General features: G+C 36.2%; 2 protein-coding genes across 3 annotated transcripts in view; one reads left to right on the top strand and one right to left on the bottom strand.

The window, feature by feature from the left end:
• The window catches only part of LOC131439457 (proton-coupled zinc antiporter SLC30A1), a 44,548-nt gene extending 24,952 nt beyond the window's left edge, over window positions 1–19,596 (top strand). For both annotated transcript variants that reach the window (XM_058610481.1, XM_058610480.1), the window contains 5 exons: window positions 5,530–5,661; window positions 5,725–6,112; window positions 6,177–6,304; window positions 18,514–18,592; window positions 18,657–19,596. In XM_058610481.1, the coding sequence (XP_058466464.1) occupies window positions 5,530–5,661; window positions 5,725–6,112; window positions 6,177–6,304; window positions 18,514–18,592; window positions 18,657–18,736 (807 nt within the window). In that variant the 3' untranslated portion in view covers window positions 18,737–19,596. The remainder of the gene's footprint in view (window positions 1–5,529; window positions 5,662–5,724; window positions 6,113–6,176; window positions 6,305–18,513; window positions 18,593–18,656) is intronic.
• Window positions 19,597–23,540: 3,944 nt separating this feature from the next.
• LOC131439458 (phosphatidylinositol N-acetylglucosaminyltransferase subunit C) lies at window positions 23,541–24,575 on the bottom strand. Its single transcript, XM_058610482.1, has one exon. The coding sequence runs from the start codon at window positions 24,436–24,438 to the stop codon at window positions 23,605–23,607; it is 834 nt and encodes a 277-aa protein (XP_058466465.1). The 5' UTR covers window positions 24,439–24,575; the 3' UTR covers window positions 23,541–23,604.
• Window positions 24,576–26,018: the final 1,443 nt, after the last annotated feature.

Raw genomic sequence — 26,018 nt, 5'->3', positions numbered from 1 at the left:
GACCTAAAAAATGTCATACGGGTTCACTGCTTGAATTGTAGTAATTCGTATTCTAAAGTGTTACGATTGTCCAATATGTGATATAGTTCGACCGTCCCTCGACAAAAGAGCCTAACTGCAAATGACAGTTACTTACAATTAAAAAGGCCATAAATTCAGTTTGGAAAATTACTTTTACTTAATTCAAAGAACAAAATGTGTAAAAATAATACAAAATTCAGAATCAATTCACTTTTGCTCGATATGACCACCTTTTGCCTTGACTTGATGACTTGAGAGAGCGAAGGAGTTGCTTCGTTTGGCCGAATGTGACTTGCAGGTATTTTGGCCCACTCGCGGACAATAACTTTTTTCAGCGCCTCGAGACTGGTGTATCTTTTAGTTCGGACTTTGCTCTCCAAAATGGCCCAAAGAGAATAATCCATTGGATTCACATCTGGTGAATTCGAGAGCCATTGTGTGGACGTGATGAAGTTCGGAACGTTGTTTTTCAGCCATTCTTGGTTCACTCGAGCTTTGTAAGACGGTGCCGAGTCCTGCTGAAACGTCCATGGTCTGCCACCGAAATGTTTGTCTGCCCACGGCTTCAAAGCAACCTCCAGAATACTTTCCCGATAATATGTCGCATTTACCTTGACGCCAGGCTCGATGAAAACGATTGGAGAGCGCCCATCTGCGGTTACAGCGGCCCAAACCATTATCTGTTGCGGGTGCTGCCTCCTGGTGGCCAATCGATGACTCAAATTCTCGTATGAACGGTCGGTCAAGTAAACCCAATCCTTTTGAGAGTTTACGAATTGCTCAATTGAAAAAATTTTCTCGTCAGTAAATACAATGTTCGGAAATTGACCGCTTTCGGCCAAACGAAGCAACTCCTTCGCTCTCTCAAGTCATCAAGTCAAGGCAAAAGGTGGTCATATCGAGCAAAAGTGAATTGATTCTGAATTTTGTATTATTTTTACACATTTTGTACTTTGAATTAAGTAAAAGTAATTTTCCAAACTGAATTTATGGCCTTTTTAATTGGTTACACTTCGAGTGCCGGACCCTGTAAAACTTTCTTTTGTATTATGTCCGAACGAAATGACGTATTGAAATTTATGTGGATCATCAAATAAATAAATAAATAAATAAATAAATAAATAAATATATCAATATTTTGACAATCTTGCCGAAATAGATGGCTACGATTTCTTGCTAAAATATGACTCTGTGTTTCTCTATTGGTACCATTGTCGATGGTCAGTGATTCCAAATACACGAACTCGTGCACCACTTCGATATCGTCACCGTCTATCAATACTCGTGGTGGGAGTAGTAGTGTCTCTTATTTAGAACCTTTTCTTCTCATGTAGTTTATTTTTTCACGCATTTATAGCCAGTCCGATATGGCGGATTTCAACTTTCAGTACGATGTATGCTTCCATCATTTTCGCAAAGGAACGTATCACAATATAAAGGTCGTCAGCGAAACCAAAAAGTTGTACAGACTTCCGGGAGATCGTTCCACTCGTTTCGATCCTCGCTATTCGTATCAAACCTTCCAAAGCAGCAATATTAAACAAGAGACAAGAGAGTCCATCACCTTGAAGGGATATTTGTAGGGACTCGAGAGGGTTGGCGGTTCAATTCATAGGACGTTGGTCTTACAAGCCAGTCATCGTATGCTCGAGCCCCGATCTAGAAGGATTCTTAGTGTCAGTAGGACCCTAGCACCACCAGCCATGCAATGGTTCTGTACACTAAGAATCGGCTGCGAAGTTTGTTGAAACAGAAGGTCAAATTCCACAAAAGGAATGTAATACCAAGGATTTACTTCGAGAGTGTCTCGGATTCTCGGACGTAATACATCTCTCTATCCATTGTTTTTGTTTGACCAATCGCGTTAGTTTATCCGGAAATACTTCATGGAATTATTGTTGTTGCTGCTGCTTATTAGCCATTTCAATGCGCTGGTGAGCAATTTAACTTATTTCAATGCGATTTGCAGAAACTCGCACAATATCGATCTTTTCTTTTAATTGGAGATCCAAATGTCCAGCATAATAGTTCATGGAATAATCGGCAAAGTAACCAAAATAGCCGCTTGCGTGATTATCAACTCTCTGCCAATTGCTATTTTGTTTTATTTTTAAATAGTCAAACTCGATTCGGTTTTACCAGATCAGAGTCACATTTGTAGTGAACTGATTACAATTGAAGACTCTAAAAAACATTCAGAGTTCCAAATAAAGTATTAATTAATCCAATTAGTTCGACATTCAACTACCAAATAAAGGAGAGTTCTCACATTCAAAACAAAGTGCATCATGGAATTGTTTAGATAAGTTCTGCTGTCATCGATACAGAAAATCAAACATAAGCTTCTGAAAATATCAGAAATCAGCTCCAGCTCTCAAAGAAGGAAATCAAAAACATCTTATAAACGACGACAAAACTCAAAAACTCGCTCTGTTTGAGAGTTTCAATTTAATCGTTTTGAGTCCTATTGAACACGGTTTCTCACGGGAATATGAACATATTTCAAAACAAATATTGCACCAAGACGATGCGAACCTCACCTTGAATTTCAGGATTAATCGATTCATTGATTTTTGTTATATCACTGTCTCCGCAAATCGTTTTTGGGAATAGGCCTAGAATCTATAATTTCCCAAATATTACGCTAATTTTTATTCACAAACCTAAACCATGTATGTTTACCGTTTGTATCATCTTATGAACAAAAATTCTAAGCTCTATCTGCTTAGGAATTAGAATAAAACTCTTACAATGATTTTGAAGCGTCCTCCCTGGTTTAATACAAATGGGAAACAGAAATCTCGGTAGGCGTAAGTGAGGAACAGTTTCTCTTTGTTTTTTTTCTTTTTAGATTTAGAATTGAGTGGTGAACATGGAAACCGCATAATAATTAATAGAAGGGAATGTAAACAAAAGCGGCCCTTACACGAAAATTATCAATGTCATTTTTAATGATAACTAATGTCGTTTTCACTTGAGCAAACTGAAACTGACCCAGGGTAGTTTCAGCTTGAGCTTGAGCTTGAGCGACCACCCCTGGTTGCTACTCCGTTACTGATCGGGATTAGCTGAAATTGTACAGGGAGTTTTTAGATGATCCATCCTGGGACTGGTAAATCATCCTTCAATGTACATCTTCTGGTAATCCCAGAATTCATTGATCAGTACCGGCGCCGGCCAGGCCCGAACGTAGATCGTCTAAGGAATGGGAAGGGATGTTAGTCCAACACTTGTTGTTACTAGAGGCCATATATACTACTGCGCACTCCACAAGTGTCACGGGAGAAGGATATTTGTTAATAAAAAATTCATTATTGGTCGTATTCGCGCGCGACTCAGTATGTTCCGGTTTCAAGATGCTCGGATGCACCACTAAACTCACTGATTTCCCGAGTAAACGTTTCAACAATATCCTATATTGAAGTCCCGGAAAGTCTTGATTCACAGCTCTTATTCGAGTAAAATGAAGAAAGATTTGCAATACTATCGCGTAACGAATAAAAACTTACCTATTTTTTATAAATGAAATAACGTGTTACAAAATAAACGAGTGAATAGGATTTAGACAAAATCGTTGATTCATTGCATTGACATATTCTAAACAGTTGTTATAAAATCATTATTTATTATTTATTATTCTTTATTATTTTAATTACTTATTAATTATTAATTGGTTATATTGGTTGATCTGGGGAGCTGGCTACCGAGAAAAATCTTAATTTATTGTTTGAAATATTAATATCAATATATATGTTATCTCTGTTATTAACTTTGTAATATGTTATCTCTGTTATTAACTTTGTAATATCAACGGATTTGCGCAATTAGATTATTTATTTTTTTATCATTCAATTTATAATCCTGACAGACAATCAATAATATGGAAGAAGAAAACATTCCAAATAAAACTTTTTTTCGAAGTTAGACGGAAATTGACAGGTTGAATGAAGAGATAATTTAGTAAAATAGAGTAATCAGAAATGAAACATTGAAAATATCTGATCACTGAAAGGAAAAAGAAACTCCTGCAATTGTCGCCTTTTACGACATGGAAGCAGGAACCCAGTGGATCTATTCTTGGTTCATTTTTTTCCGCCGGATTCCACACGGCATCTAGGCTGGTACTGTCCGGAGAGAGCTAATAGGTACTATCAATCTCCTAGTGGACCCCAGCCCCTAACTGACCCAGGGTAGTTTCATCAAACAAACACTTTTCATGAAACTGCGTTGATTTCGCACTTAGCAACGGGGGTTTGAGCAAATCTGATATAACAACCAGGTTCGAAACTGACTCAGTTTTTTCACTTCAACAACGTTGAAACTAGGTTCGAAACTAGCTTCAAACAAACGGTTTGACAGCAGTTAGGGTGGAAACTGGGTTAGGTTTGGCATCAAGCGAAAACGACATAAGTAATGATATTCCAAATTTGGATGGAGAACTCGTCATTACTGCACCTTACACGTTCATTAAAATGGCATTATTTTTTAGTAATGCCACTTTTAATGATCGTGTAAGGTCCGCTAAAGAGAAACTTTCACTTGCTCAACAGACACTTCCGGTGAAACCCTCGACGAGTGAACACGTTGTATCGTGTAAGTGCGGTGAAAATTTGAGTATTTCACGAGAAAGAAAGGATCTTCATCCGTACTTTGGCGACTCCACGTTGTCACATAGCGAGATTTTCACTTGCAGTCCAGTGAAAAAAATCCATTGGACTATAAACGAAAATTAACTGGCAATATAGCTAAGTCACCAGAAGTGAAAAGAAGAAGAAGAAAGTCAACAGAGAAATATGAAATTATTAGCGGCCCAACACGGTCATTGACGAGTTCTCCATACAAATTTGGAATATTATTACTTAGTGATCATTAAAAATGACATTCACAAGTCTCGTGTAAGTGTCGGGATTAGATGGAATGTCGCATATTTTTATGAGGCAATTGATGCAATCTTCAATTGAATCTATTTCGCTGTTTATATAATTAGTAGTTTTCTTACAACAAAAATCAATCTCATTCATGAAAAAATCTCATCAGAATGGAATACTAAAAATAGTTTCAGTGGTTATCGTCAGCAGTTTAACAAAGTTGAATTGTTTATTTTTAATGCTGAGACTTGATGGCTCTTTATTCTGATAAACATTCATAAGTGTTGACTTTGAAAACAGTTTTATCAATTTGATTAAATTACGAATAAATAGCAGATGATAGTGCTCATCACAATCCACCAATATACAAGTCATAACTACTTGACTAAACTTTAATACAATTTAACACATTTGATTGACATAGGAACAATCAATATTGTATAAATCCTAAAAATAGATGCATTGTGACAAAGTAAATAAAACCGCGAGGTTATTCCGGCAAACCGAAACAACAAAATACATTGTGTATAGCGCTATATCTATTTTTCCTTATTCTCGCGTCAGTTAAATTATTTTCTCTTTCATTGATTTAAACTGAATTTCATTATTTAATAATCCTTTACTTTTTTCTATTCCATAGAACGGCAATCCGATTGAGAAAAGGTCACACCATCACGGCCACTCTCACGATTCCCAGATGAATATGCGTGGTGCGTTTCTACATGTGATGAGTGATGCTCTCGGTAGTGTAATTGTGATAGTCAGTGCTTTGGTAAATTGGAACAATTTTTTTGTTTTATACAACATAATCCAATCGAAACTCATACTTCAACAGGTTGTCCGTTTCACTGAGTGGGAATACAAACTTTACATGGATCCGGCGCTATCGATTCTTCTGGTAATACTGATCCTGAATTCAGTGTGGCCACTATTACGTGATTCGGCACTGATTCTGCTGCAGACAGTACCAACCCACATACAGGTTGATGCCATTCAGCGTCGTCTGTTAGAGAAGGTGGACGGTGTGCTAGCGGTTCACGAGTTCCATGTTTGGCAACTGGCCGGCGATCGGATTATCGCTTCGGCCCACATCCGCTGCAGGAATCTGTCAGAGTACATGAAAATTGCTGAGAAGGTTAAAGAGTTTTTCCATCACGAAGGAATTCATTCGACGACGATTCAACCAGAATTTGTGGAAATTGAAGCCTTGAATAGCTACTCGGGTAAGTGGCTTTAGCGTTTTGATTCTGGACTATATGAGACAATAGCAAAATTCTTTTCTTGTAGGTTCGGACGGAATTTCAAACAGTATGAACGGTAGTGCAACACAAGATTGCTGTGCACTTGACTGTCCAACTACTGACGAAACTAGCTGTATCAAAGCTACATGCTGCCAAAATAATAATACAATTAAGGTGAGTAGCGGTTAAAGTAAAGTTCTTGATATATTTAAATGAATTTTTCGTGGATTAATACATTGCCGCTTGGGTGGTAAGTCAATGCACAAAGCGCTGATATTACAAGCCATGCAGTTGTCCGGTTTGTTTATGAATCGACTACGAAGTCTGTTGAAACCGAGAATCAGCGACCTAGATGCTTTCGCTTTGTCACGGTGCAGTATTACTTTACGTAGAAAGCTGTATTTCAGCAATGTTGTAATAAACGCTTCTTAAATATTATTCGTCTACACTACAGATATTAGTTGAATTTGGCTGGTTTGACTGCCGGTTCCGGAATTATAGGATCTAAATGTTTAAAAATTTAAGTAGTTGTTAGAAGCGACGATGCAAAAATATTATGAAAAAACTGCATTGATGTGTAACAAGGCAACCGAAATTTCTAATGATCTACAATCAAACAGTTCAATGAATCGTCACACTTTTGAATCCGCAATTGCACGAGAGTCTGCTTAGATTAATCTTGATTAGGAACCAACACCGAACATTGTTTGTCTGACGAAATTACATCAATATCCCAAATGTATGCAATTATATTTTTGTACATACCTGCGAATCTTGCGATAGGGATTCCGATATTTAAGCTTTGTCTTTGCCAAGCTTGTGTTCAAGTTTTGTATGCAAGCAGTTATTTTTATAGTGTTCAATTTCTCTACCATTTTGCGATTTCGGTTGAAGCGATAAACCTTTTCTCATTATCAATCGAGTGCATCTATATAAATTAGAAATTAACCTTAAGCACTCCAAATTTATCCTGGGGTAGTTGTCAATTTATCAGGTGAAACATCGAATTTCAGCCGAGCTTGCATGACACAAGCAGAGCATACCAATTAAAGCTTCAAATCGTTTTGTGGCACTTTTTGTCTTGCTGTCTAGCCACAGCCTACCTCTGGCATGCTACACGTAGGACTGAAACGTTAGCTATAATTTCGCTTCTATTTATAGATTCGCGTGCTTCCAACAGCTTCGCTTTTGCATCGATTGACCAATCAGAGCGATGCTTTCCCTTTGATATATCGCTTACTCCTTCAAAACCGTCGTCTGTGGCAGGGAAATCCGGTATGCCGGAGATTTTTAGCAGACAAAATAGAACACTGCTCGCTACTAATCAAAATTTCAATCATATATAATTGAAAATACGTGGCTAGATACATTCAAATCGAAACAGAAATATTTCCAATCAAATGATGATATAATATTAATAATTGATACAAAATAGACTGAGCTGTAAGTGTTTAAAACCTGACCACATTTTTACGTGTATTTTTCCTTGAGTTTCTGATTTGTGCCCCTATATAGAAAATAAAGATGTGTTCCACATCAAAATTCCAAATTCGATTCTAAACTGCTCTATTTTGTAGGTTATATGGATTGATGACCGAACTAACCTGCTTCGGCAATACCGGTTCCAGGACTTCGATTCAAACTTCAAAACCTCAAAATTTCTATGTTTACTCGGCAAATGCTGAATTATTTTACACAATCATGGATCTAAATGCATGGTCTTATGGTCTCGTAGGTTCCTGTTGGATTTGATCCGGACTGAGTGTTGAAAATTCATATCGCCTGTATAACCTTTCTAGATGAGAAAGACAAAACATCATTACATTGCAACTACCAGAAAAGTAATCTGCTTGGTGCGGTTTACAAACACTTTTTTTTCGCTAGATGCCGGAACTAACTCAATTACCACCCATTACTGTCAAACAGAGAAAGCAGATCTTACTCGAACTTATGGTTCTCGTATATGAGATGACAACTGGAGTTGAGGTGAATGGAGGTACCGTTACTCTACAAGAAAGCTAGAGAAAGTACAGAATAACAAACATGAATTTTCGAGTTTTTGTTTGTATTTCCGCTACTGTCCAGTGCTGGGATCTGAGATCAGAGTTTTCCTTCGTATTTTTAGAAAACTTTTTTGTTGTACTGGAAGTATCGCTCATGCGATCAAAGAAGTTTTCAAACACCTAAAGAAATATCAATAACCAACGAAACTATATTTTTTCGGGAGCGACAGAGAGATTGTTTTTCGTATCGCGAACCAATTTGAAACTTATTTCAATGTCTATTCCAAATCCTGAAGGACCATACTCCGTATCACTATTTTCTTAACACACGTAACTCTCCATCTCACCATTCGAAGGTATAATAATACAATCGGTTTGATTTTCCGATTACAAGAGATTTTCGAAAGATTTTTCATTTAAATCTAGCAGGAAATGAAATTATCGCGTCTACCGGGTTTCTATGGAAAAAATACGGTTTGAAAATCTATACACGCAAATGTTAACAAATAATTTTATATCATTTTACAAATAGTTTTTGAATTTTGTCCTAGAAATAACTTTCTCCTTTCATGCTTTTCAATGCGTTTTTTCACATTTGTTCGGTATCATTTCGCGTCGGTACTGAACCGGACAAGTGTGAATACACACACTGAAACGTGTGATAGAATACCACCTTTCGTACCACCTGTTCTCTAACAAATGTTGGCAACACCCACTATTACAAAAAACGCTCTGCCTAATTTGTTTTGCCTTTCTCATATAGAAAGGTTATGCAATCACTGTGAGAACCGACTTTTGAACCGAGGCCCGGAGGGCCGAGTGTCATATACCATTCGACTCAGTTCGTCGAGTACGCAAAATGTCTGTGTGTGTATGTGCGTATGTAACGTTTTTTGCTCAAATTTTTCTCGGATATGGCTGAACCGATTTTCACAAACTTAGATTCAAATGAAAGGTCTTGTGATCTCATACAAAATTCCTGAATATTATTTGGATCCGACTTCCGGTTCCGGAATTATGGGATAAAATGTGCAAAAAATTGTTAAAAATAAGTGCACTAACTTTTCTCAGAGATGGTTGAACCGATTTTCACAAACTTAGATTCAAATGAAAGGTCTTGAGATCCCATAAAAATTCCTGAATATTATTTGGATCCGACTTCCGGTTCCGGAGTTATGGGGTAAAATGCGCAAAAAAAAAAGAAAATATGTGTTCTAACTTTTCTCATAGATGACGCGACCGATTTTCACAAACTAATGTTCAAATGAAAAATCCTGCGGTCCCATACGTAATTCCTGAATTTCATGCGGATCCGGAAACATAGGGTAAAGTGGGTTAAAAATTGTATACCATCACTGAAAATGGGGAAAAACCTTAAAAAGTTGTCTAAATCGACCTCAAATCTTCTCCAATTGATAGTTTTTATCAGTAGACGGCCAAACAAACCGATTTCGGTTATTCTATTAAGAATCGAAGAAAATTATTTTGAAGAATACCACAGTATTATTTATGATAGTATGATTGATATGAGAAAGGCATCATTACACCACTAGGGGGATTAAAACAGGTTTTACAAAAATGATATATACTGTCTTTTGAAAAGGATCAAACTTTACCATTTTTTCAATAGTTTTAATCGAAAAAAGACAAATCCTGTATGTGTTGTGGAAACTAAACTTAGTTGAAAGTAATAATCATCCAAGAATCAAATGAAACTTAAATTGTGAGGAGATCCTCTATAGAATCATCTATAGCCATTTTCCCGATATCTGCAAAAAGTTTTAAACTGCACAAAAGAAAGTTATAGTTGGAAAATTCCCCTAATTATTAAAGAAAATTGGTAAAAAAAGCTTGGCCCTTTCAAAAACAGTCTAGATCTAATGCAAACTCTGTACGTCCAGAAAGTTTTTTTTTTATCGGAGCATTCAATTATAGTCCTATTTCTATGACAATTGAATTCTGTGGCGCCCGAGTACAGCGAAGCATGCTCGGTTCTTCTAGTTAATTAGGCTGTTTCTTCATGTGTTTTCACATGCAGGGTAGTTTAATTGGCAAAATAATTTTCTCGGAAGGAGGGTTCGAGTCCTGTCTCTGCGGTAACCGCGGTTGATATTACATAGTTATATTTGCATGTCATTTTTCCAATCTGTTTTTCTCGTTAGATACTGATCAAATTTAAAAAGTTTCATTTCATTATTATGTGGCATTTCACAAAAACCGGCAATTTCTAGTGAAAATGTCAACCCCATTGTGGAAAAACAAATACAACTCATACATACTGTACATCCCTGCTTATTCGAGCCGAGATCCTGATGTCGACTGCTAGTTCGATTGCGATATCGCATTGATGTGGTTAAACTGTGCTTGAATAGCGAAACACGAATACGTGCGCTATACGACGGTGTGTGTTGGCTCTCCAAAGGGACATGCGCCAAATACCGGCCGAATCAAATACGCATGTCCGTATCACAATCAGGAAAGAGGAGAGTTCGTTTTTTGTTTACATATAATTGTTGTTGTTTTCGTTGTCCTCAGCTCCTTAAAAACACAGACGTCTCTCGTATGATTCGTCCCAAGGCGATATCGCGATGGATGGCGTTTTCTAACTAACTGTAACAAAAACAATAATTTTCAGTGAAATATGGTGAAAAATTAAGTTAAAGGTTATTGTTACATTTGTTCATCTGGTTCAAAGCACATTTCGATTCAGTACTACAGGTGGGACGTCTGTATCGCATGAATGCACCATAAGGGTCGGTTTCTGGGCGCATGGGAGGGTGGGTGTATGTAGAAAATTCCGGCACGGAAAAGCTTTCTTTTTCTATAGCTTCTCATTGTGTGCAATAGCTTCTCATTGCCTGCATCGTTCGGAAAAGAAAATTTTTATTTTCCCAGAGCTGATAGAGTTTTAAAGACTGGTTAAGCATAGGACAGAAGTTAAAAATTTGAGCAATATATTGTAGTATTAAGGAGTATAAAGACGAGTTTGACGGTAACCTTTGAAGGAAGCGTGCATGTGGAAAACTTTCAGAAGTGGGGTTCCATGGCTGTGAATTTAGTCTCGTCGCCATCAGTTAGTGCGGCTACAGTGCAAAAAACGGGGGACCGCATTCGGACCGGCAATGCAAAATTGCAGCCCAGTCATTTAGAGGAACGAGAAGACCGTCTGTTGAAGGATCTCGTAGCGGTACTGGTTTCTTCGGGTGCACAACAGAAACCAAGTCAGGACAAATCATCGCCCAGCGCCATTTGCAGTAGTCGCAATTTGTTGGAAAAATGCAGCCCGGACGGCATGCACCAGGCGGTTGCATCACTCAATGCCGCGACGCAGGAGTTTTCCACCATGGCCGAAAAACTGATTACGATAGCGCTAGCAGAGCCTAGCCAGCAAAACGATGATCACACTAACAGCAATAACACTTTTGTTAACGAAAAAGAAAAGACTGAAAGCTGTATTTACAAGGAAAATGATGATATAACATTAGATGATAGTAAAACGCCTAGCCCATTGCCGCAGTCATCGTCTGCCCGGTGTGATGATGGGAACAAGGTGAAAGACGAAAACAGGGAGGTTTCTATTGACAACAACGATCTCACCATCACAACGGTCTGTCTCCCTCTTACTGCGGCGCTCAATGCTCCCAGAGAGGCGACCGTGAAGGATGAACTGGTCATGAAATACTGCAATAATCCACGCGGTCCGTTGCTAGAGGAAAAGTTGGACAAACTGCTGGACAGTGTCGTAAAGATCAAAGCGGATATGCATCAGAAAATCGATAGACTCGGTCGGCGAGTTGATCAGATCAAACTTGATGTCCAGCTAAATATCGATGCGACGGATCGTGCAGTTTGCAACAATGTTTTAGAGTTAGCTGGTGTTCCATATCGGAAGGGGGAGAACTTGAAGATGTATTTTCGCCAAATATGCTTGGTGTTGGGTTACGAAGAGGCTGACATTCCATTGGTGGATGTACGTCGTAAACGTACCGACCGCACACATGATAAGACTGAATCAACCCTTAACACTGCCACCAGTACCATCAGTAATAACAACTTAGGCTCTAGTCATAAACGACGGGAAGAGACGGAAGATGGCCAAGAGCATCCAATTATAATAATCGAATTTATCTTCAAGACTATAAGGGATGCCTTCTATCGGGCTTATCTGAGGAAACGCACCATTCGAATGTCCGATCTGGGACTGCCAACGGATCGTCGAATCTACATCAACGAGTCGCTCACGAAACTGAACCAGAAGTTGAAGAGTGCAGCATTGAAGAAAAAGCGTGAAGGTTTACTGCATGCTGTTTACACAATCGATGGAGCGGTTCACGTGCAGCAGCAACCCGGTCAGAAAGGACGTCGTGTGAACAGCATAGCCGAGCTTGAGTGACAACAGAAACCAGCTACGAATCCAGGACGGCCACTTTCACATTAAACTGTTGCTTGATCCTCGATGGAATAGCTGCCAGCAAACGAAAATGAAGTGTAAACTTATGTGGTTTGTAAATTTACTTTTGTTTATATATATTCAAAGTGGTTATTGTGTAAAATTCAGCAAAATACCTATCAAAGCCAATGCTAGTCGCTAGAACAGTTGATTATTCTACAGATTATTACCGACAAAGAATTAGTCGCTTGTCTCAGTTGTGTAGTTCGTTAAGCATAGATTCGAGCTCTAGAGAAAAATGTTGACGACGGTTTTCTGATTTTTAGAATATGTCTACAAAATAATTTCTGACAAAGTAAGCACATTTTCATTACAATCGAGTTTGACAAATAGCTTATTTACTTTGCTATATAAATCATATCAGCGATTCTGTTCAATATAAAATCAAAACCCAATTTTCCTTTGCTTTTACATTAACTAGTATAAAGCATAATTTGTCAATTGCTATACTCAGTATTCTCATGTCTATGGTAAAAGCAATCGGTTCGAACGGTTTCATTACAAAGTGTTTGAAAATGCTTATCCGAAAAAGTGCCAGTTGCAACAATAAAAAACATCAATTCGTTAACTGTTTAGATCTCCGATGCGTTTCTACTAGAAAAAATATGCTTTGATTAAAAAAAACTGGGACGCTGAACAAACTGAACCAGAAAAACGATAATCTAATTGAAAGGGTTTTGTGTTCATTTTCTCATTTTTTTAATTTGATTAATCGTATATATATTTAGAGCAGTGTCTTTCCTTGAATCGGGGAACGGATCATTTTGTGGAACGGGCAATTTCGCCGAATTTATTTTTTGATTGAAAATATCGTACACAACATAAATATCGCTTATTTTTAAACATGATAAAATGACCTAAAATACAATGTTATAATGTAATGTTTCTGAATCCCTTTAATTATAAAGGGTGGTTTTGGTCTTTAACAAAAGAAATATGGTAATGCTCCTCGTCTGAAAATCGTATTCCTCAAAAGATTATCTTTGAAAGTATCCATTGGTAGCGCACAGTGGTTAAGTAGGTGTATACATGCATTAATTGTTCTTATTAAAATCCAACGAACGACATTAGCTAAGTTGACCGCCGACCCGTCATCGGAAGCGGCTAACAAACATGTAAGCACCTCGTTTACCCGGTCTTCTCTAAGTTAGGTTTTATTTTTGTTTGAGTTAGCGACAGTAAGGTTGAACAGACATTACTATTTTTTTGCACTTGGTACTCAGCCAACAAAAAAGTACCGGAAAAAATCTGTCTGGTATAAACGCCAAAGCAAGTGCTCGAATGCTTTGCAGTTAATGAAGTCAACTAGTTTTCCAGGAAATTTCATTATGTGAATTACAAATGCTTGAAAGCTCAATCAAGAGAGTACTTTATCTTGAAAAACGTTGAAAAAAACAATGTTATCCGCTATTTTAAATAATCAAAGTTCAGCTGGAAGATATTGAGTCTGCATAATGGGCGTCAAAGCTGGAATACTTCATTTTTCTTATTTTTATTATTTAAAAACAATTTCAATGCGCTATTAGGACAGTTGTATGATTCAGCGAAATGACCCTTTCAGCAAAATAGCTTTCGGAGATATTACCATTTCGTCTAAATGACATTCGAAGAAATAGACCGATAGAAATATTTACATCTATTTTACTTGAAGCAGGAAGTTGAATATAAAGTTACTACCCTTTAAAAGTAAAACTAAGCGAAAATTAAAATATGTTGTTTAAACAATTGAAAAATCAAAGTATTCTAATTTACTTTTTCATCGATGATGGTTTTCAATCAAATTTTTGATTCAATTGATGTTTATTTCAAAGTATCATTGAATAACATGTCGTGTAAATTTCATTGTTTTTTCTGTGTACCTTTTCGGCAAACTGATTTTCTATGAAATGGTACTGACCCCTTAAATAGTACTGTACCGTATTACACTCTCATTGAACATAACTCAAAATTGAGTGACACATCACTTAAATTCATAAAAAGTGCAAGTACTCTAAACTTGAGTTACCACCTATCTACTCATTTTTGCGTTAAGGGACGAAATTGTCAAAATTTTCACTCAAAATAAAAAAAAATTCTGTTCGAAATTTGAGTAAGTTCAACTCAAAATTTGAGTTCCTTGCTCTCAAAATGAAGAAATTTTTCTTCGTTATGTTTCATATACAAAGTTATTCTTCTTTCTTTCGAATGCGCAAAACAGTTATTCAAAACCGTTTCCTTTTGAACAGTTTTTAGTAAAAATTGAATTATTTTGATATCCTTATGTTGCGCTTTTCACTAAGCACAATTGAAACCACAAAACATCTACGATTGACGTTGATTCATGTTTTCAAAACCGGATCTAGAAACGGCAATGGAAAACGACGTATTCTTGCATTCTTAATTTCGATAAGAATATTCCGAGAATGAAAACGCACTGAACTGCAAGAAGTATTTTTTTCACTCAAATGTTTAAAAACTCAACGCTTACTCTAATGTATGAATAAATGCGAGAGAACTCATGGCAACGAGTTTATTTTACTCAAATCCATACTCAAATTTTGACATATTGTTCCAGTTTATGAATTTGAGTAATCGCAACTCAAACAATGAGTTATGTTCAAGGAGCGTGTATGTCACTTTAATTTTTTTGAATTTCGATCACTTTACGCAATAGTTTTCTTCTAAATTTCGTTTCTCATATTGACAAGGTTAGGTTCTACGGGATACAAACGATAGTCTGCACCTGCAGAGCTTTTTAATATAACTCTTTTATATTAGTAAAGTTAACTTATTCAAATATTCAAATTTAGTAAAAATACTAGACAATTGAAAAAATTTTAGGTGATTTTTCCAAATGTTTGTCATTTTCTTTATTCCCTGTGTGGTGATGTTTCATATCCCGTTCCGTTAGTGTTAGAAATACAAGGTGGGTTTGATTGCATCATATGGTGAGCAAAAATTACTTTTTATTTTTTGCTATATTGGGCTCAGTCATGAAATTGATTTTAATTGCATTTGTTTTTGGAACTGAATCTCCTTAATTGTTATGCCCCATCCATCAGAATGATGAAAATTAATATTTTGTTCAGAAGCTCGATTTCGTCGTCCCTGTTTGATACGAGCTTCATTTACGTTGTTCGTACAATAAAACATTTAATATGAGGTTATACATTCGATGAATCTTAGATCTCTGAATCAATAGCTCAAACATTGTTCACTGCAATTTGTGTTCAATAATCACTTGCATTTTATGTTACATGATTATGGCAATAATTGTTGCAGTATGCCGTTTGTTTTCCATGCTGGAATTTTGCATTTCGTTCGTGTACAGAGTTTCACCAATTACCATTGTTTGTATCCGATTGCTTTCGACCAATTCATCTTCAATAAATGAATAAATTTATAACATTGCATCTCATGAATAGTTAACGTTTTTACTTAAAATATCCGTCTTAGTGCATATGAGTGTAGCAATGTTTCGGTAATATTCTTGTCTGATACATATTCTCCGGGGTTCGTCTCTATTTCCAAGTAGCATTTTAATCATTACGTTGAATTATATATATTTTAACTATTTCAAGCAATACATGATCTTCTTCGATCACCTTCCCTGTGATCTCTTCCTTAAATAATAATTCTTATAGTAACGAAGAACACGAAATTTTCGAAAGAAAATCAAAAATGTCAAAAATAACAGGAAAATATTCGCACAGTAAACCCATTTTAGAGATATGAACCCATAAAGATTGAGAAAATAAGAGTGAGTAACTGTGAAATCATATCGAATAAAAATTTCGTTAGGTAATTGAATGTGGAATGATGATTGATGAAAACATCTAAAAACTTTAAATTTATTTATTATAAAATAGAGAAGCGGAAAATATATTTGAGGCAAAATTATAATTAAGAAACATAATAGGATGAAATAGATAACATATATTGGTAAAAGATAACGAATGACTAACATTATACAAGAGTTATACAGATATTTGAGAATTATACACGAGTAGAGTAAAATTCTAAAACTTTATTCCGGAAGAAAATAAATATAAGAAGAATTATGGCAGATACCGACACGATGTTAGTAGTAACAGCATGTAGAAGAAAACATATACCTAAGAACAGAGCCAGTCTTAAAGATGAATACATTGATTAATATAGCAACTACGTTTCCGCGGATGGTAGTGATACTAGCGTAGATTTAACCACACAATTACATATAATTACTGAAACTAAGTCCTGTCGTGACCAAGATGTCGTCCTACTGATGTTTATTAAAAACCTGTTGATAACGAAGAGTATGATAATTTATCAGATCGATGAAAGTAAACATTGAATTTATTCCTGTCTAAACTCCCATGTAATTCAAAACGCGACTAAAATCAATATATAGAAAATATTTTACGAATAGAGTCCTATATTCTACATATTTAGCTTAGATTTGATCTGTAACAGAGGAAAGAGTGTCATTAAACATGAGACAAGAAATGCATGATGACATGCATAGAAATTATTTCGCTCAATGCAACTAGGACACCTATAGTCAGTTAGACTGCTAAGTCACAAATACAGACCCAACCACAGACACACATACCGAGTAGCTCTATTACAACTGTTTTGTGCATAACAGTCATACAGAATCTTATTCCTATCCTTGAATTGTATGCATATAAAAGTATGATAGAAATAAATACTAACGTTCGTTCTCCCTCATTGAATCTGAGTGAATCTCTGAAAACTTTTTCCCACACGAAATATCACATTTGGTCGTTTCGATATTAACACTTGTTTTTCAGTTGTCAGAATGGTATCGAAATAAGAGGAGGATCGCGGTTTTTATCCGGTTTGCAAAAACCGTCAAATATTAATATAATCAGTATCTAACGGGGAAAACAGATTGGAAAATCATATATTTAAAACTAGCTCAAGGTGGCTCTACGTCTTAAAAAAAGACTAAAACACCATTCGTCTTCAAATATACTTGAAGGGTTTCCAAACAAAGTTGTATGTATCCGATTTTTGAATTCAGCCGTTCATTTGTTATTAAAAATTTCAAAGATGATAGTCTTTGCACGAGACGTAAAGACTACATATCCAAAACCGACCAAAACAGAGTGTCACCTTCTTGAAACCGGAGGAAGGTCAACTGGCGCTTCTGGAGGCACTTTTCTTTATATATTTGGCCGTTGATAGTACCGATCGTTATGTACGGGTTGCTGAATTTACTGCATCAGCAGATCGCCTGCTACACATAGCATTTTCTGGAAAATTTATCGACCTTCTCCTTCCGGAATTTCTCCAGATCATCCAGACAGGGCCTGCCAACAAAATACTCCAGACAGAGAATCTACTTGGTGTCCACTTTAATGTACGTCTCGTCGTTCATTATAATTCGGTTGCGTCAACTATTCTGTTAGATCAGTATGGACAGGCGCATTACTTACCTTGAAGAAATGAAAAAAAAAACTGAAACATCGAACATCTGTGGAAAGTACTTTCAAACCAGAACTAATTATAACCTAATAGTTCAGTTTATTTGAAAGTACATGGTCAGTTAAAATAAATCAAATATATGAGAAAAATTTCAACGCAAAAAATTCGACTGAAGCAACCTTAAGTATAATTTTTTATACCGTAGATTGTTCTCTGTGAAGCTTTTCTTACTTGGAAGACAATTTGATAACTATGTTAACGAATCTTACGAAATTTTTCTTTCTTAACATCACACTCTAAACAGAACTTAACAGTTTCTACCTATGCAGAAAAAGGTACAACACAACAAGAAAGTGTAGCATATTATCCGAGTACAGTCTTTATTAAATTGAAGCTAACACAATGTGAAATTATTAGTTATGATGCCTCTAATTTTTATTTAGAATGATTGAAACTATGTATTTATACTCTCATGAAACTACAAAAGACTAATATTTTGTACGTTTTTTTTCAATCAGAACCAACCATCATCACCAACTCCTTCTCCATATTTGTGCCGTCAAAGAAACTCTAGAGTTGGGAATGACGTCGAATCAGGTACAATTAAAAAAAATCATTCAAATTAAGAAATCATCAATAACAAATTCATATTCTATTGCAGGTTCCCTTTTGGACCAAGCCAATCAGACGTCAGGTGCAGCGGACACGGACGGTAACGGTATGCCAAAGATAACCGTCTGACAGCTGACGTTGGGCAGTAGCAACACCAAGCCTCATGTTTCCCTGCAGCAACAGACTTGTACTTCTTCCTCTTCCTTGTACTTTTCAACCCGTCGTCACCCGTCGCTCTCGTCATCTTTTTTCAAGAAAAACAATCGTAGCGGTAGCGTGAATTCGTGTGAACTACCGATTTCCCCACTTACAGGCTGTGATGGTCGTCGTATAATATTTAATCTAAGCTGTAATAATGTTAATGATAGTTACTGTGACCGACAGGGTTCAGCCAGTGACGCTGGCTTCGTTCCTAGCAGCGGTACCGCTAAAGTTAACGGCGAAAAACTACTAAAATCGCCAAACAATACCACCCAGTTGGTAAGAACCTCCTCGCTGACTTCCTCCCTGGCATCAATTTGTTCGCTTACGACGGGTGGTAGCGGAGATGGCGCTAATGTGGTGGATTTTACTCCTAATAAGGCAAACAATCGTGTGGCACGGGTGCGACATTATGGTTTACAGGCGACATCCAGTAGTTTGCTGGAGAGCTACGTGAATGGTTTCGATTCGCCCCTGCGGAATCTGTACTGCCAGTGCAAGCATCATGTTGTTGTCGAGTGAGAGATGCATACGTAGCGAGAATGTAGGAAAAAAAGGGGGGAGGGGTCTAGAAAGGGTGCGCATACGGGAGATCAAAGGAAGAGGACTATAATGTAGGTGTAGTTAGATGAAATGTTTATCATTTGGTTGATGAATTTTGTTCTTTTACTGGAAAATAAGCGATTAGGACTAGGTTGTTGATAGATATCAATGAAGATTTTATATAAGACAGAGAAACACAAAGTATTTTATGTCGTAGAACAATTAAAATTCTATATCTTATATAATTTTTGTTTGCTTTCAATCGTTCGTGGTGCTATTTGATATACGATTCGAAATTGAGACTTGGTTGAACCAAACATCTGAAACATTTTTTTTTGTTTATTCCAGTGTTTTGTGGCTATACTCGGCGCTATACGGTGACGAAACATTCATTCTATCTAAGTCTGATAGCAAAATACTATTACATTAACTCAACTAGCTTGGTTAATTGCTTAATCGTTTGGTTTGCTTAATCGTTGGTTGCAATATATAGACTGCGATTTTCAACACGGATCAAATTGAAGCTCTATCTACTTTTATATTCTATGCATTGATCATGCCAAAAATGATCGGTAATCCTAGGACTATAAGTGGCCCTTACACGATCATTAAAAGTGTCATTACTAAGTAACGACACTTCTGCTCAAACGCTCGTCATTACTGCATTACTGTACATCATTACTTTTTAGCATTACACGTTCATTATTAATGATGAGTATTTGTAACTACTCCAGCAATAGCATTATTTTTATTTTCGTTTAGCTGAAAATAAATTTGATTTGCCATTGAAACGTTAAGGTTAATGAACTATTAACAATTTAAATCTACACTTTGTCATTTTTTCGCGTATAGTTCTAAAGATATTCATCACTTCCACAAAAAAAATAAGAAGAAGAAATAATGTTGGTAATGATGAAAAATCCACAATTCCATCATTACTGAGCTCGTAGACCTTACACGATCATTAAAAGTGCCATTCCTTTTTAGTAATGACACTTTTAATGATCGTGTAAGGGCCGCTATATTTATTTATGACAATAGCGGACATTACACGATCATTAAAAGTGTCATTACTAAGTAATGACACTTCTGCTCAAACGCTCGTCATTACTGCATTACTGTACATCATTACTTTTTAGCCTTACACGTTCATTATTAATGATGAGTATTTGTAACTATTCCAGCACGGGGCTTGTAACCAGAATAACTTTCCCTCAGCAATTAAAGAATATTAGCAATATTCTTTATCTTCGTTTAGCTGAAAATAAATTTTATTTGCCATTGAAACGTTAAGGTTGGTCATTTCCAGATTTTTTATTTCACGTGCAGTTCTGAAGAGCAGGGATGCCAGATCATTTTTACAAAAATCTTTGATCAAGCCAAAAACATGTCTGTGAAAATCTGTGCCAGTTGCCCGTACCATAATAGCAGATCAAAATCAATTTGGTGAACAAAAAAAAAGGTCTCACTACCAACACGCTCTGTACCTTTTTCCTCAACCAATCTGTACTCTGTACTGAACCGACTTGACGTTGCATATTGGGCGTTGAAATTCCATGTCAAATTATAAAGTCATCCATTTCAAACTAGATAAATATATGGAATTGCAATTCAATTGTGGATAAAAAAAAACTATGAGACTTCGTCGTTGAATTGACTGACAATCTATTGGAATAACATCTTTTATCATCATTTTGTTGTAAGAATTTCATTTTATTACTGAATACAGATTATTACAGATATTTTATACAAAGAATACAGATTTTCTATGAAAATATCTGGCATCTCTGAATACAAATGACGATATTCAGCACTTCCACAAAAAAAATAAGAAGAAGAAATAATGTTGGTAATGATGGAAAATCCGAAATTCCATCATTACTCGTGTCATTACTGAACTCGCAGACCTTACACGATCATTAAAAGTGTCATTACTTTTTAGTAATGACACTTTTAATGATCGTGTAAGGGCCGCTAATGTTGCTGAATTCGAAATTTTACACGTGGCTTGGCTTATTAGGGATTTGTTTAATACACAATAGATGAAAACTCTGAGATATGTGAAGTAAAACCAAACATATTGTTCTGAGCAGAATAAAATCTTGTGACATGCTCATACACAGGTTATCACAATCCGAGTAGATAACCTCACCTCTCTGTTTCATGAATCATTTACATTACCATCGGGTTGAACGTATCAATAGGGAAAAAGACCGGCATGATTTATGGTTCTATTTTTGTTTTTGTTTCTTCACGCTGGTTTTTACAGACTAGTTTTAGTTTTACAGCTCATCACGAACGATTGTGTCTCTTCATACAGCTGAACGATTTTCAATATGAAATAGAAAATACGCTGCATATTCTGCAGAATTGTTACAAACGCATACATGACCGGGAGCAAAGAGCGGGATTTTTCTAATTTCGAACCACAGCAAGATTCGAAAGTAGACCAAAGTTTAATGGTAGGATTATAACATAAAAATCGTACGTTGTAGACGATGAAACAAAAAACAGATCTATTGAGCATTGACAAAAGTTCGATAATGGCTCTGGCTTGGTATAAACTAGATAAACATGTTTTTTATATGCATACAAGTTCATTTCCCATTGAGAGTACGAAGAAACGGTAGAAGAAATGTAAAATTCAACATTTAGCAGCAAATTAGATCGAATAAAATGTTGCGGCTACTTATATACCTAGAGAAATTCGAAACGTCTACAAAACGTATATGTCGACAATATATGTCTATTGTATTGCCACAACTCATTAATGTGTAACAGCAAAAAAAAAGCGAAAACAATGCATATGATAGATTTGATCTCCTTTGTGTCCTTCGTTTTATGAATAAAACCTAGACAGGAATGTTGTTTCAGCATGTTTCGATAGGAACCAAACCTGCTTGTCCAAACAACCAACTGAGAGAAATAAACCACAACATTGCTCAAAATAAAACGTTTAAATTTAGCTGAAGACAATTAACAATCATTCGCATTTGTAATGGATTTTAGATGAAAACAAACAAACAAACACAATTAAAGCCAAACAACGCTGAATCACACCGGTTTAATAACCCTTACGTGAAACAGTGGACAGATTGAATTAAAATTGAGATTCTCTGGCGCACTTAGTCGGATATTCTTTTATGCACAGACATTTAATTAGACATTATTACATGTAGGTTGTTCTTATTAAAACGAGGTATTCAAGATACCAAGCTGGCGATGACGAAGTGTTCGATGTTCTGAAATAAGCAGTGGGCAAATTTTGGGTATTGTTGTACAATATGATAGTTATCAAATCGATCATTCGTTCAGTGTCACCAGTAATAGAACAACTTTTTTGGTATTGATATTTATCTTTAGCTGTATAAGCAGTCAATAAAGTATACATACAGGAAATTTGTTTCAAGTTTTTTTCAATGTTCCGAAAGTTATTTTAATAGCGGCCCTTACACGACCATTAAAAGTGTCATTACTAAAAAGTAATGTCATTTTAAATGAACGTGTAAGGGCAGTAATGATGAATACTCCATACAAATTTGGATGGCATTTCTTTAGTAAATTAATTAATAATGCTCATGACATTGTAAGGGCTGCCAATAAGGTTAATTTTATAAACAAACAAACTGTCGTTTCGCTTGATGTCGGACCTAACCTATTTTTCTCCTAAGGTTTAAACCTAGTTTCAACACCATTGAACTCAAATACGGATCAGTTTTGAACCTATTGTGGCATGATGCAAAGTCGAATCCCACTTTTCGTAAAAGTGCAAAAATCCGTTTGTTTCGGGCTTCATAAATCGGTGTTTGATTCTTATATCGGGTGAGCTCACACCAGTGGCGTACCGAGAAAATTTTGCGCCTGGGACAAAATAAGAGATTTGCCACCTCCATCGTTGGTTTAGTAAGCAAAAAAAAAGCTGAACTCCATCTCCGTAAAGATGACATGGGCGAGCAAAAAAAGGATTGGTTTGCCGTCCCCCTAAAACCGTTGCGCCCGGGGCGAATACCCTTTTCCCTCCCTAGGTACGCCACTGGCTCACACCCTCGTTGCTGTAAACTGAAGTTTCGTGAAAATCGTTTGTTTCATAAAACTACCAGGAATCAGTTTCAAGTTTCTCAAAACCCATACCTAAATACTGGATTCACATGGATTTTTGGGACATTCTTTCCTTGTACAATAGGTTGACTTAGAATTTTATAATCTGTATTTAAAAAACGACTAGAACTTCATCTCAATTCTTCACAGAACAATTATGTACATGACATGTCGTTCACGATTGCTTCATCCCACGGTCCATGAATGTTGTTTTTATGTTTCTGCAAGTGTACAAACAGGAACGGACAACAGAAATTGATAAAACCAAGCACACAGATGTATATCCAGAATATGGTTAGCGAAATGTTGAACAGAAAATAGAAGCAGACGGTGATTGTAGCCAACAGTAGCGGGATACTAAAAATCCGGGCTATCAAGATTGGTCCTAGAGCAAAGTAAACTGCGGCAACCTCGAGCAGTACAAACGCGTGAAACGACGACGATAATCGGGAGGCCAAGCATATTGATCCGAAGATAGCCGTGTTCAGCGATATCGCTTTCGATACAATCGCAGCAGATATTCCGTAATCGAAAAATATTAGATGTAAGGCCAACATAACGAAGGTCGTCGAAAGAATCGTATCAGTACTGACGCTGTCCGTTAAGGTATGCAATAGCGGTGAGAAGATATATCCGAACACTAGCACAGCCATTGCGGTTTTTGAATCTTCCACAGCATTGTTCAGACGAAAGTTTTTCCCGGTGTAAATGAAATAACCTATTATTGTTATAATACTCGCTTTAGCCAGAATGTTTTGCGGACTAACTGCTTCAGTATAAAGATAGTGGAACACAATCAAGAATGTGGTAACAATTGTGATCTGTTGGCTTAAGCGTGAGGCACCAGCAAATGCTTCGTAGAATGTATAAGTTTCAAGATTGTGATTAGTTTTTAAATCCTGGAGGAAGCTCGGATCGGTGTAGTTATCCTCATAGTCTAAATTTTCGTATAGATTCTTTTTCCATGGTTTACGCTTGTTTCGATCCATTGATTATAATCAGATAATCTGTTCAAACTTTTAAACCGTGCAGCAATTACATATTTTCAATAGACTACGAGAAATACTTTCCAGATTAAACTTTTATAGAAAGGATCGTTTGTTGATAAAATTAGTACACGCTACGAAAATTCAATACTACACGCTGCCGAATTGTCACGTAATACTAGGTAAAATTCAAGATGAGTGTTGTTTTCAAAGCAAAAAAAAAATCAAGGAATTTAATGAATGAAATGCAAAATTCATTTTAATTTATTGTTTTGATAATCAAGTAACATGAATCAAGGTACGTGTATACTGAACCGACAACGTGGTTGAAATTATTTCTATAGAGATAACCTTTAACTAGGACTGACTTTTAATCACAGACTAACAGACAGGACACTCAAAATAGATTCTTCAATCATTTTAACGGTCATTTCGAATATTCCTTTATTTGGGACAGTACTCACATGTGTCATGATGGCGCCACGTTACCCTATCAAATACATCCTGTCTGTCATCTAGACTGTGTTTATTTTTTTCATTTACCAACCGAGTTGCCATTCATACAGAATTACCTGTAATGTATTGATTTTTATACCTCCATGCGAATTTCATGCAGGATACAGATTAATTACATATTGCCAAAACTATATACAGAATTGTGCCTACTTCTCATCCTACAACGCAATACAAAATCGAACCCGTTTTGTTACAATATTTACTTGCTTCTGGTCTTAATTTCGGATGAAAATTACCAACACAATCAAAAATAGTCTAGATGAACAACGTTGAGTAAAATAAATGTTTACTTTCCAACATCGCTAAAAAAGTTAAATATATTATCAACTACAACTACTACAATAATTTATTGTGACGATTCATTATCAAATATTTTGATGAAATCAGGCAACCCTGTAAGCAGCTGATCGGTGTTGACAAACGAGGGGAAAACAACTAGTAAAAAACCTTTTACGTAACACAAGGGGTGTACCGATAGTAAATAGTTCGCGCAGTACAATATAGGTGGTACTAGTGCATCACGAAAAATGATTTTTATAACAATTTACTCATACTGTCATGTCTGTTAGTCTGTGTTTTAATACTGGCCATAACTGGAGAGTTTACCAAACAGGGACTGAGCTGTTAGCTAAGAATGAATTGTGCGGGATTAGGTGAGATTAATTTGGATTAGATGAGTTTATTTATCCGAGTTAGTTCCTGAGTTTGTAATGATTTTCTCCTCGGTTACGATAACTCATGATGTAAGCGGATGTATGAATAAAACGTAGACACACAAAAATTACGCTGGTTATTTTGAGAAGATATTTGGTACATTTAAGAGTGTTCGTTGGTTCTTTTTAGCAGAGTCTACACACTCTTATTTTGTGAGCCTAAAAACTTTTTCGTATGAGTAATCTAGTAGTATTTGATTGCAGTGACGAGAAGCAAAGTCTTGGTCTCATTGAATTTACCATTCTACAGCCATAATGTGTTGGAATAACATCTTTTAACATCATTTTATTGTTGAAATTTATCTTATTAGTGAATATAGATAAATACAGATTTTTTATAGAGAGCAATACAGA

Source organism: Malaya genurostris, chromosome 3, assembly GCF_030247185.1.
Source record: "Malaya genurostris strain Urasoe2022 chromosome 3, Malgen_1.1, whole genome shotgun sequence".
In the NCBI taxonomy this organism is placed as follows: Eukaryota; Metazoa; Arthropoda; class Insecta; order Diptera; family Culicidae; genus Malaya; species Malaya genurostris.
This window is presented reverse-complemented; position numbering and strand designations above follow the sequence as displayed.

What these genes read in the sequence shown, in the direction of transcription:
- LOC131439458 (XM_058610482.1), bottom strand. Translation starts at nt 24,438, where the DNA reads ATGGATCGAAACAAGCGTAAACCATGGAAAAAGAATCTATACGAAAAT.